At 44.4% G+C, this 12,570-nt stretch overlaps 5 protein-coding genes across 8 annotated transcripts in view; 2 read left to right on the forward strand and 3 right to left on the reverse strand.

Moving 5' to 3' along the window:
* Positions 1–1,200: 1,200 nt before the first annotated feature.
* On the forward strand, positions 1,201–4,098 carry RB195_024067 (uncharacterized protein; the record flags this gene model as incomplete). Of its 2 annotated transcripts, XM_064211723.1 has the most annotated exons (3): positions 1,201–1,256; positions 2,876–2,982; positions 3,046–3,110. In XM_064211723.1, the coding sequence occupies 3 exons, from the start codon at positions 1,201–1,203 to the stop codon at positions 3,108–3,110; spliced, it is 228 nt and encodes a 75-aa protein (XP_064067603.1). The 2 variants fall into 2 exon arrangements, with proteins under 2 accessions (XP_064067603.1, XP_064067604.1); XM_064211722.1 differs by lacking the exons at positions 1,201–1,256; positions 2,876–2,982 and adding an exon at positions 3,941–4,098 and having other exon boundaries at positions 3,052–3,139.
* A 2,190-nt stretch (positions 4,099–6,288) lies between these two features.
* Positions 6,289–6,660, reverse strand: RB195_024068 (uncharacterized protein; the record flags this gene model as incomplete). 3 transcript variants are annotated; one of them, XM_064211724.1, is made up of 1 exon in its annotated part: positions 6,289–6,660. In XM_064211724.1, the coding sequence occupies one exon, from the start codon at positions 6,658–6,660 to the stop codon at positions 6,289–6,291; it is 372 nt and encodes a 123-aa protein (XP_064067605.1). The 3 variants fall into 3 exon arrangements, with proteins under 3 accessions (XP_064067605.1, XP_064067606.1, XP_064067607.1); XM_064211726.1 differs by having other exon boundaries at positions 6,289–6,654; XM_064211725.1 differs by having other exon boundaries at positions 6,289–6,618.
* Positions 6,661–6,699: 39 nt separating this feature from the next.
* On the reverse strand, positions 6,700–7,468 carry RB195_024069 (uncharacterized protein; the record flags this gene model as incomplete). Its single annotated transcript, XM_064211727.1, has 3 exons — positions 6,700–7,152; positions 7,204–7,297; positions 7,392–7,468. The coding sequence occupies 3 exons, from the start codon at positions 7,466–7,468 to the stop codon at positions 6,700–6,702; spliced, it is 624 nt and encodes a 207-aa protein (XP_064067608.1).
* A 14-nt stretch (positions 7,469–7,482) lies between these two features.
* On the reverse strand, positions 7,483–8,949 carry RB195_024070 (uncharacterized protein; the record flags this gene model as incomplete). Its single annotated transcript, XM_064211728.1, has 1 exon — positions 7,483–8,949. One exon carries the CDS (start codon positions 8,947–8,949, stop codon positions 7,483–7,485), a length of 1,467 nt encoding a protein of 488 aa, XP_064067609.1.
* A 295-nt stretch (positions 8,950–9,244) lies between these two features.
* RB195_024071 (uncharacterized protein) overlaps positions 9,245–12,570 on the forward strand; it is a gene marked incomplete at both ends in the record, with an annotated part of 82,445 nt that continues 79,119 nt past the window's right edge. The window contains one exon of the mRNA XM_064211730.1: positions 9,245–9,387. Within this exon, the coding sequence (XP_064067610.1) occupies positions 9,245–9,387 (143 nt within the window). The remainder of the gene's footprint in view (positions 9,388–12,570) is intronic.

The raw sequence follows: 12,570 nt of genomic DNA on the forward strand, positions 1-12,570 counted from the left end.
TTTATTGTTGGTGACTTCAATGCCAAAACTGGCCGCAGAAAAACGCCTTTAGAGCTTCGCATCGCGACACACAACCTACAAAGAAACGAGCCAGTGGAGTGTCCTTCTAAGTTTATGATGACAACAAAAACCGCCTAACTCCGGAAATGCGCAGTTTCAAAAGCCTTCCTCTTCCCTAGACGTGAGAATCGTCCAATGGAGGGCATCAAAATAGACCAGATTATCGTTAATAACGAACATTAATGTAGTACCAAAGATCTATACGGAATTGGACCATCGGCCCTTTCGAGGAGGATTTTCTTTAACATGGAGAAGAGAGAAAAACGCGAAGTTCACAAAGTAAAATGGGACATCTCCGTTTCGGAAGTCGGCTTTTTGGAAGTTAACCACGACGACAAGATGACGAAGATGGCGTGTAGAACATAGAGTTTTAAGACCAACAAGACAAGGATGTCCTCGGAAACTCTTGAACTAATACCCCAGCATGCAACTGCACGAGCCGTACGCGACCACTAACTCATCTTTGAGCTCATGAGTGTTTCCGGAGAGATGATAAAATAAGAACTTAAAAAAGAAGTGTTGGCTGAAGCAACAGAGGCGGGCAAGTGCACTCGTCATGTCCGTCTAGAATCCACTAATAGCAGTGCAAAGATGAATGCTCTCCGGAGCCAAAAGGAACAACCATTGCATCGAGAAGAAAGATGGAGAACATCAATCACCACCTACTCGGCTCGCTTCGACAGCCACGTCCACTTGTCCCCTCACCGTTTGAGGGAAGATGGACGTCTACATACTCATCCCAGAGCTGCTCCCTTCCGAAGTCTGACATGCCATCATGTCGGTAAGGAACCATACGGCATCTGGCCCCTACAGAATAAGAACTTGACATCTAAAGAATCTTCCGCCAGCCCTTATCAACACTCTGGCGGGACTTTATACGCGTTACCTGTCGGAATGCAACACTACCAATCACTAAAGACTAGCAGGGCCGCGCTGTTGATTCACATGACAACGGCAACTAGTCTAGTTCAGTCTGCTTACTGTCGATCATCTACAAGTTCTTCACAAGAGCAGTCCCTCTCAGGATTGAAAAGTATGAGATGAGCGAAAGCCATGCAAGCAAGGTTCCAAAAAGGATTCAGTACGACTGACTATATTCACACTGTTTCAAAACTCATCTAGGTATCATGAGGGTACAGGATGCTGCTGTGTCTCACCTTCATCAATTTAAAAAAGGCCTTCGACTCAGTTGAGACGTAAGCGGTCATAGAAGCTTTGGACATCCAGGACGTCTCTGTTAAGTACATAAATGTATCTCGAGGGTTGTACAGTAACTTTGCGACCGGAATTCGGTCATTCTATAATAACATGATCATCGACGTAGAGAGAGGAGTCCGACACGGTGATATAATCTCACCCAAAATGTTGACTATTTATCTCGAGAACGTAATGCGAAAGCTTGAATGGACAACGTGGGAGTGAAAGTTGATGGTCCGTAGCTACATCGTGTGCTGATAACATCGCTCTAACGAGGCTGCCCACAGAGCTCAGAGCCGCGCGGGCAGGCAGTTTGGCGGCCCTGCTGTTTTGATGGTTATTGACTTTTCACAACAGTGCGCTCAGTAATCACCAAAATCGCAGAGCCTCCAAACCGCGCCCCCGCGCTGTTCTGAACACTGCGGGCTGTGTAACATCTAACATCAGCCTAGCGAAGCAAATGTTAGCCGAATCCTATGAAACATGTGGAAGCATACATCTTCAGCTGAAGCTGCGATCGACGTTCATGAGGAACAGACGGGGCCTTAGACGATACAGTCACACTTCACAGAATTAATATATGTGACTGCTCCAGCTATATATATATGTACATGTATATATAACATATATATGTATACATAACTATATATATATATATATATATATATATATATATATATGTTTGTCATGTTCGAACCATACATATATATACATATATATATATATATATATATATATATATACATATATATATATGTATGTATATATATATATATGTATATATGTATATATATATATAGTCCGAACATGACAAATTCATCCCCGAGCTGCACAGGAGAATACGGGCTGATTGGAGAGCATATAAGAGCGCCGAGGATGTCGTGAAGAAGACCAAGAACACCCGGCTCCGTGCCCACCTCTTTAACACAACCGCACCTCCTGCTTTGACCTATGCTTCGGAAACCTGGGCATTTCGCAAGCAGGAAGAAAACACGGTGAGCGCCCTTGAACGCGCAATTGAGAGAATGATGCTAGGAGTATCCCGTTTCACGCAAGTGAGGGACGGGATTCGAAGTTCTCTCCTACGTCAGCGATCGAAGATTAGAGACGCTGACGCATTTGCAAAGGAATGCAAACTAAGGCCCCGAACACGCGATGCCTTTCAACGGCAATCGTTGGGCCGAGGCTGTGAGCGACTGAAGTCGCTGCTATATTAAACGCAATACAGAAAAATCGCTAACCCGATTGTCAGACTTCTTCACAAATACCTTCAAGGAGAAATTTGAAGCTCTTCGAGTTCCTCACGAACGAAGAAAGCGGTGGCCAACTCACGCATCACGATCACGATCGGGAATGCCGTTCCTCCAATGAGAAGAACATCGGGAGTCAAGACCTAGTTCCTAGCGAGCTTTTTTGGTTCGTTTATCAAACTGATGGAGATTGCAGCAACGCAACAGCAATTAATTTGCCGTGCTATCACACTCATCTGCAAAAACTCACAACGGAACTCATAGGAAACCTATACACTTTGTTAAGGTTCATCGAAATCATTCCTCAATGGAAGACGTGAATTTTGATGCCTTGTGGTAGCTTCGGCCACACACATTTTATTTTACAGCTTAGATACGGTTGTGCTGGAACGACGGAATGTAGCAACGATTCGCCCTTTACCTCGAGTGCCGGTATCTGGACCGTCTTTATCTCGTGCATTGCAAAGTTTTTGTTGTAAGTTCCTTTATTTTGTCGTTTCCTTAGCTGTTGTATAGCATTCTATCGTCCCTCATTTAGTGAAGAATGAACAAAAATGGTCTCTGTCCGCTTGTGGAATGCTCAGAAATCGCGGAGGCAGTTGATCAAGATGTGATTAGCCGTCGAACTCAAGGTCTTTACTCTGCTTTCGTTTTTCCTACGTTGCGTTTTGCTATTTATCCTTTTTCGCATGTATTTGGGTTTTTTTTTTAGAAATGAGGTGAATCTTTTTGGTTTTCAGTTCTCTTGGTTCACTTAAGGTTCCACATCTTACACTCACTATTCGAAATGTGCAGTTCGTAGCTAGCTTTGCATTACAGAAGATCACGACAGGTTCAATGCACTAGGAACTTTGATAGGGGTCAATGAAGAGGGAAGTACAATTGGAGGAATTTGGCTCCTCTAAATGTTCGAGTTCTTTTTGTATTGTAAGAATTTATGTGAATGGGAACGTTGTTTACGAATTGCAGCTACACGGATTTTAAAGAAAAGCCAAGTTTATTTGGCGAAAATCCTCGTCACCATACCAGATAGCACTGGATGTTGTGCGAGCTGGGTAGAGTTTAAAACAGGAGGAGAAGAGCTGAATTTATGGCAACAGAGATCACAATATTTGTTTCATATATGTACACATGTACAGTGATGGACAGAACTTCAGCAATTTTTTTCTTCGACCTTTTGCTCTAATTTTTTACTTTCTTCTGGGTTGATTTAGTACTACTTATCATCGAGTGTAATGTGAAAAAATACAAGTTCGTTTGAAGAAAAGGCGGGAATTGCAGGAAGGAAGTTTGCAATTTAAGATTTTTTTCGAAAATAGCGCGCACAAAGTTTTGGCAGTTTTTCAGTTCATGTACTGTTTGCATTACTTTTGCCTCCTCTTGTTGCTCCTTTGTCATCATCTACACTTTCTTAACAAATTTCTTTGTTTTAGATATGGACTCTAGATATGCAAGAGGTAGTTGTCAAAGCCATTTCTTCCACTGTTGCAAGGACGTTGTCCTGGAGATTACTAGAAGTTACCGACCAAAGAAAACTACTGACAGAATTGATATCAGTGTTCTTGGAGAAGTTCCTCGCAATCCACATTAAACCAGTCGCTATTCAAAAAGATGTGGCTGGATTTTCAAATTCTTGTGTGTGTCTCCCAGAGCTCATTCTTGTTCTGGTGAACTGCTCCGTAGAAGAGCCTATAGAAAAGCGTTTTATGCAGCTGTGGTTTTTGGAAATGGGTCTTTCTATTTGTGGAGAACAACTGTTTTTTAAAGGATGTGGAAAGTATAAAACTAAAACTAGAAAAAAAGGGAAAATGAGAAAACAATACAGAGACTGAAGGTTGCTTAATTTTTGTTCACGCTATTTTCAGTAAATCAGTTAACATAGATTTTTTCCTCAATATATGCTTTCGATAATATGATATATGAGTCTGAGGTAGGTAGTAGTGTTCACATTCATTTTATCATCCTTTTCCTTCTGGCTTGTCTTTGATCTCTACAGTGACTTCAAAACAGAATCTCGTTGTACAGAGTGTTCTTCACTGGACCATTAAAGTGGAGGCAGTCCTTACACCGTAGTATAGTAGGTGAATAGGCCTCGCTGTGAAGTGTTTCGTGATTCCAAATACCGTCTTGCAAATTGTAGTACATCACACAAGTCGCTTGAGACCGTTCATGTACGATACCGCACGGATCGAATACCGAGCAACGAATGAACCACCATCGCTTCATACCTCACATTTAGTTGAGAGGAGATAGGTAAGATACCAGTGTGATATTAAGACAACCTTAAAGGCATCACTCCAGGAGTCTGAGGTGGTACGGATTTCAGGTGGAGTATTCGTATACGGGATAGTAGATTATGGAGAGGGGGTGATTCCGTGCAATTCTTCCTAATTGTAAAAAACGGCCCGGAAGATGCGGTTTCGAGCGTTACGGGGCCCTATTTCCTACAACGAATTTGGACTGGAGCGCGCCAGCGTTGTGTGCGCGCCGCATCTTCCGGGCCGTTTTTTTTACGACGATTAGGAAGAAATGGACGGAGTCATCCTCCTCTCCATAATCTACTATCCCGTATACGAATACTCCACCTGAAATCCGTACCATCTCAGATTCGTGGGGTGGTGCTTTTAACTGTGATAGTCAAGCCAATGTTATAACAACTGAATGGTAATACACATGTATAATATACATAGCAAAGAGATCTGTGTACATACAAGGAAACTTGAACTGAAGCTAAGAACACAACAATAAAATGGATTATGAACGAAATGAACAAGAGAGGAGGGTAGGGTGATTGACTCCAGGCATCCTTGTCGTGTCGATCGCGTTCCGCGATAACTATGCGGTGTGTCTACCTTCGGTCCGGCTGGCGTCTTACTCGGGAACAAGCCACGTGGCGTGTCCTGTCCTTGTTCGTGACTGAAAATTTCTTCCGGCAAGTGCACTCCCACTTCATTGACCTGTCCCTGAGCCTTATTTATATCATTGCAAAAGCAAGGCGTAAGGGAAATTGCCTTCTTCGCAGTCGGAACGGCAGCTGCTTTTCCCAGTAGTTGTCTGTTCTGGGTATTACAGCTAACTGGTTTTTTTCGGCTCCCACAAACAAACGACAGCCAAGCAGGTAGCCTCTGAGGGTCTCTACTCTCAAAGGTGTCGTGTTGCAGAGACCGTTGTCAAAATTGCCGAAAAGCATGACGATTGCACTTTTCTTCAGACGTAGCAAATGAGGTGGCATTCCAGTGGTTCCAACGTGTTTAGGTACTCCACCGGGTACAACTCATTCGAGCTTCCTTCATAATGCAGTGCCTTGTCAACGCTTTTTGTAGACGCTCTCATCTTGCTGACAAGATGTGCACAGCTGTTCCAAGACATTATTTGGCTGCTTGACATTCAGATTCGTATGAGCCAACAATAGCCCGCTCACAAAGGTCCGTATCATTTGGATCATACTCCTGTGACACCAGAACTCCTCCAAAATATGAATTCTGCCTTCATTATTGTTTGTCATGTCATTACTTACTTAGATACTTACTTAGATGGCCCGTTTTCACTGGACGAGCGGGCCCCAGCATCTCTTCCACTCGTTTCGTTCCCTCGCCATTGTCATCCAAGATGTTCTCAAGCCTCGTGAGTGACGTTGACGAGGTCCTTGATCGATATTGTATCCAGCTGAGCTCTCAGCTGGTCCATCCGTGTAGCGAACACGTCACCCCATCTCGTTGGCGGTCTCCATCGGGGGCGTTTAGCGTCCCTTGGGATCCACTCTAGCGTTCTTTTAGTCCATCTATCGTCGATTCTTCTCGTGATGTGACCGATGTTTTGCTTTCGATACATATTCCGCTGGGTCGCGAAGACGGGACATTCCTCTTAAGTAGGAGCTACGAAGATCGGCTAGGTGTTGTGTGCGCCGGTTAAACTTCAGGGGACATCTCTCAAGGGCTCTATGGGTAGTAAGTAGCTTCCTAGACGTGGCCGCGGCGTCTGCCCACGTCTCCGCTGCGTAACAGAGCGCTGGAAGGACTGTCGAGTCGAACAGATGGGCACGAAGATCTTGGTCCGTCAGTTGGTCCGTACCTTCCCTGACGGCTGCGAATGCTGCCCATGCTGCTCTCATTCTTCTATTCAGTTCTTCCTTCAAGTCGTTTTCCATGTTCATAGAACGTCCGAGGTATACGTATGACGGAGTTTCCACGATTTAGGAGCCTTCAAGTTGTACTCCACCGTCCTCGCAGTGATCGTTCTTCATGAGCTGTGCCTTCTTTCGGTTTATTCGTAGTCCTATTCTCTTCCCTGCTTCGTTCAATTCGTTGAGCATCGCTTCCGCTTCATTGGTACTGCTCGAAAAGAGAACGATGTCGTCCGCGAAACGAAGGTTCGAGAGAAATCTTCCATCAACACGTATGCCCCTTTCTTCCCAGGAAAGTGATTTCATTATCCATTGCAATGCAGCCGTGAACAGCTTCGGCGATATAGTATCGCCTTGTCGTATCCCCTTTCCAATGGGTATGGCGAGGGGGCGGTGGAAAAGCTGTATCCTAGTCGTGCATCGTTCGTAGCAATTGGCTAATGTCCTCACATACGACGCGTCCACACCTTGATCAACCAGCGCTGACAGTATTGCATTCGTTTCTACGCTGTCAAAGGCTTTCTAATAGTCGACGAAGGTTAGAACAAAGGGCAGGCGGTATTCCCGGCAAACCTCTATGACCCTCGACACGGTCTGAATGTGGTCCAAGCAGCTGAACCCCTGGCGGAATCCATCTTGTTCTTGAGGCTGGGCTTCATCCAGCGTCCTAGATATGCATCTGAGGATGATCTTGGTGAATACTTTGTATAACACGCTCAGCAAGCATATCGGACGGTAGTTCCGAAGGTCTTCTCGGTCACCTTTTTTTATGGATAAGAGCGGTTCGCGAGGTCTTCCACTGGTCTGGGATCCTTTCTTTCTGAAGGTAGGATGTCATGTGTGCTGCTAAGATTACATGAAGCGGATGGCCACCAGCTGAAGAAAGTCTGCTGATATAAAATCAGGTCCGGGGGCTGTGCCAGGTTTCATGCTCTTGATAGCGACTCGTACTTTCGAAGGGAGAATCCGTGGTGGAGCTTCGCCAGTGGGGATGATTGGGCTTGACACAAGAGTTGATGAACGGAAAAGGTTCGAGTAGAACCTCTCCGTAATGATTTCCATCTCACGACGAGAAGACGTGCGAGTCCCGTCTTCGCTCAGCAAGGTTGCTAGCGGAATATTATATTCGCGGAGATCCCTGCGGCACTTCTTTTGACTCGTTCTTCTTTGTGCTGCTTCTAGAATCTTCTTCTGTCTGTACTTCGAAAGATCCTCCTGCAACGCTTTTCTACAGCTAGTGTTTGCTACTAACCGCTCAGTTTGCGATGCATTCGGATCAAGCCTCAAAGCCCTTCTTCTTTCCAACAATTCCTTGGTGGTCTTCAAAATTCGATCCGAGTTTGTCGTGCGCGGCTTCGAGGCACGTTCAGCGCAGGCTCGTAATCCTCTGAGCAGCATCTCGTAGTCCACGTTTGGGTCCTCCTCGATGTGCCAGTCACCTTGGGACAGGGAGTCCTCGAGTACGCAACCGTCGTAGACGACTACTTTTCTCCTTCGTTGCCGATAGCAGATGTTCTTTTCCATCGTGTGGCTAAGTCGTATTTTCGCACGAAGGAGACGATGATCAGAACCACTACAAAAGGATGATACTACTGAGACGTCAAGTAGACACCACCTCCGGTTGGTGAGTATGTGGTCGATCTCCGCACGAGTCGCGCCATTGGGCGATTCCCATGTCCACCGACGATGATCTTTTTTCATGAAAAGAGAGTTCCCATGAAAGAGGCGAGCGGCGGACAACAGCCCAGCGAGACTATTGCCATTTTCATTCCGGTCTCCTAGTCCAAATCTTCCAATCCTGTATTCCTCTTCTGTGGCCTTTCCTAGTTTTGCGTTGAAGTCTCCGACAACGAATTTGTAAAAGGACTTCTCGTTGCGGACTACTTCCTCCAGCTTCTCGTAAAACGCGTCCAATTCGGAATCATCAGCTGCTGATGTTGGTGAATAGCAGTTGATGATGCTGATGGATTTTTGGCGCAGAGGGCGGAGGCGAAGAATGGCCAGACGAGGTGACAGGATCTCGTGAGAATCGACGAGATGGACGACAGATGGGTGCACAACAAAACCAACACCGCCTACATTTCGCGACGGAACCTTCTCTCCACGAATGACGAGTGTACCGTCATTCATCTGTCGTACGTCGCTCCTTCTGCACTTGGTCTCCTGCAGAGCAATCACGTGAAATTTGATGCGCTCTGCAGCTCCGAGAAGCTTGGGAGACCCTGCCGGAGGACGAACCTCTGCTGTGCATCGCAGTTCGACGCCCAGTGTCACCTCCACGCCACTATGAGGCGGTAAGCCGTTGTGGAGGCGTGTCATTACTTACCTCCAAAAGGAAATTAGCCCATCCAAGTCCAGCTTCCCGAGTTCTCATGTTAACTTGAATCCGATTAATGTTAAATAGTGACCAAAGAACAGAATTTGTTACGCACGTACTTACAAAGACAAATTTACAACAAAATTTAGTTTCGTTGTCCGGCGTTCTCCGTGGTTACCGTTCGTCCAATCGGCAATCGATTGGTTGCGACTCCAGTCCAGGCAACACGGGGAACGGTAAAGAGGGTCCCGGTGGATTCTCCGCGAATGCCTCCGAGACATAACGTACCCAGTGGATATGCCGGTGGATATGCGAACATATCTCGACGAAGTCACGCTCCAGCCATTCATGAAGACGCAGACAACCGCCATAGATGTTCTTTCTTCTACAGAGACGCAGAAAACTGCGCAGTTACAAGGAAATATGCAAAGAAGAGTGGTGTGAGCTGTCGAAATGACCGAATAAGTCAAAGAATAGTGGTTAGACAGAAGTACGGTGATTTTGTATGGTGTTCTAATAAAGAAAGGGAGTGAGTTTGTCTTTATATCACCTTCAGAAAGTCTAGAAATCTTACCAAATTTGAACTCTTTTTCTTCCTTTAATTCCCAAGAAGGAGATACAGAAGGTCCCTCTGTCCAGAAATAAATTAGGCTACAAAAAAGCTTGGAATTTACAGGATAACGATAATTCTCATTACTTTTGAGTTATTTTTGAGAGCTGGAAGCTTCTAATAGCTTCTAATAGCTTCTAATTACGTGCATAAAAATTTCCGTTTTAACGGAAATTTTTATGCACGTAATTAGAAGCTATTAGATACATCCTTATCTCATACTTCACGTGAGGATTTCTCTTGCTTCTGGTACGACTACTAAATTGAGATCACTTCACGTTACAAAATTGCAGTGAATGTGTCTGATTCTCCAGAACAATTTAACAGATAGTGAATTATATCCTAGCCGGTGATGCAGCGTATGATTAGCGGTAGGTAAGCAGAGTCAGCTATTTAGGTGCCAACGAAAGTGAATCTCTTTAGGACACGCACCATCGCTAATTGCTCTGACGAGGCATGACCGGGGCGTGGTCGAAATTCCGCCGGGATCCTCTTTACACGCACCCAAGCAACACACAGCATTTGACCAAGCAACACACCGCTGCTCCGCGGCCAGATTGTAGATGGTATTATAGAGATATGTTTTCCCTGTTCCTCCTGGCCCATCAATGAAGAAATATTGGTCGTCTTTGCGATTCATTGCTGTAAGGATGTCATCAGCAGTTTTCTTTTCATGCGTATTCAGTGACCCATATAGACGTATTCCTTCAGTTTCATGCTGACCATAGTCAACTGGGACATGGGACAAGTGAAGGTCGTTGATTTGCAGGTGGTCTAACTATTTGGATAAAATCTCTGCCAAGCAGTAATGGACGACGGAGTATCCTATCAGCGATGTCGAAGTAGGCAGCAGCAATTGCGTCTTCTAGGCCTATAACACGCAAGCAAAAAACTTACACAGGCTGGGCCTGTCTTATCTGGCGGTGTGAAGTATGTGATAATCTTGAGGAATTCAGTTTAACAGAAAAAAAAGAAGAAAAAAAAAAAGAAATGCGAAGGTTTGTTGCACGTTCAATAATCTGAGCAATTTTTTTACAACTGGAACAAAAACCCGTTGAGTGTTGGCTCTGTGCTATTGAACAGAATATGGAACGAAGTAGTAAGCACAAATGACAGGAAATCTCAGCAAACGAACAACTGCACATCTTTTCAAGATGTTAAAAAAAGATGAAAACGTTCTAATAGAGAGATGGTGAGGAATGCCCATTATTAGGCATGCTGTTTACTTCCTCATTGATCCAGAGTTGATCTTATGGACGGGAATTTTATGGATGCAGTCAGTTCTAGGCCATTCTGTTCAAGTAATGCTAAAATTAAACGTTTAACAAATTCTCGCATTCAATTTCTGTTTTTTTTTTATCACGGTTAAGTTGAGTTCTCTAACATTGCCACATTTTTTTTTGGAACTGTTTCTTTTGTTGTTCTGCTATAGTTCAGATCTACGTGTAACTATGAATTAAAGGCATTACCCCACGAATCTGAAGTGTTACGGATTTCAGGTGAAGTATTTTTATACGGGATAGTAGATATGGATAGATTCCGTACATCTCTTCCTAATTGCCGTAAAAAAACGGTCCGGTAGATGCGGCACGTGCACAAGGCTGGCGCGCTCCAGTCGAACTGGTTGTGTAAAATAGCGCGCCGGATCGCTCGAAGCAGTATCGTCTTGGCCGTTTTTTACGGCAGTTAAGAAGAAATGGACAGGATCACACTTCTCTCCAAAATCGTATACGACGATCCCGTATACGAATACTCCACCTGAAATCCGTACCACCTCAGATTCGTGAGGTGATGCCTTCCAAAAATGTTTAGTTAATAATCTAAAAGAAAACTTCTATCTCTATAGTCGAAGTACTAATCACTAATCTCGTTAGCGAAATTGGAGCTATTCATACATAAAAGTTTATCTATCCTCATTAACATATGGTAGAAACTAACCTGCCTTATCACAGCTTTCATACATCTTCGTACGTCTCCTGACAATGGTTCACTGGTAGGATGCTCGCTTCTTAAGCTGGTGGCGATGGATCGGTTCATTTTATATATACGGGCTAAGCGCGTTATTGTGTAGCATGATAGAGTTGTTGTACAGTCATCCACAATCCGCGGTTTTTTTTTTTGCTACGAAAAATTGTGTTCCGCTCTTTACTTTTTGAAAATAAACATTCTTCACTGACCTGCAAAGACGGGTGTCGAAAATTATATTCACTTTCGTCGTGTTATGCTCTACCACTTTGAAAAAGGGTGAAAAGTGTTGCAGTCATTTTGCGATCTCAAGGAGCTTCTCGCTGAGAGAACTATTAGTGAAAGGCAATACCGAGAATGATCCGCTTTAAATCTAGTGAATCTGGCTTTTGGGATAAGCCAAAAGGAGTACGACCATCGGATTTCTATGATTAGGCATTTCTGGCAGCCGGATGAAGATGGGAGCATAACAACTCGGATGTTGGCTGAAACTTTCAGTGGAATTCGACGTCAACGACGACTACCTGGCTCAACTTAATTGTCTCATGATGCAATTGAGATGAAAAGATTGAGCAAGAAAATATTAGTAGGCAGATAAAAGGATAAAGTGTCTGGGGTTAATCCGCTTGGGATGCGCCCCCACGTTCACTTCAATTCAGAATCGATTGAGGTTTACGAACGTGTAACTGACCTATACAATGACCTGCGGTGGCTAGCCGATGTGTCAAGTCAGTGTTTCTATCCTCCCAGACAAGTTTGGTACCAATTTATCGTGTTTTTGCTTTTGTCCGCAGTATAAATATATCAAAACGTCATGAAGCTCTGTGCACTTACGTAGGCGGCTGCGCTAGCTGTTTGGATAGATATGGGATATGGATAAGTGAGTGCTAGCAAGGATTCCTTAACGACCTCAATCGCTGTGCTCAACTACACCACTTCGAGTGCAGCCGCTTACGGAACTGCACCGAGATTCATGTCCTTTTGATTCGACTATATATATTTGTTATTGAAGAAGAGGAGAAGACTATAAGTAAAAGATATGACCAGC

This window comes from Necator americanus, chromosome X (assembly GCF_031761385.1).
Source record: "Necator americanus strain Aroian chromosome X, whole genome shotgun sequence".
Classification (NCBI taxonomy): Eukaryota; Metazoa; Nematoda; class Chromadorea; order Rhabditida; family Ancylostomatidae; genus Necator; species Necator americanus.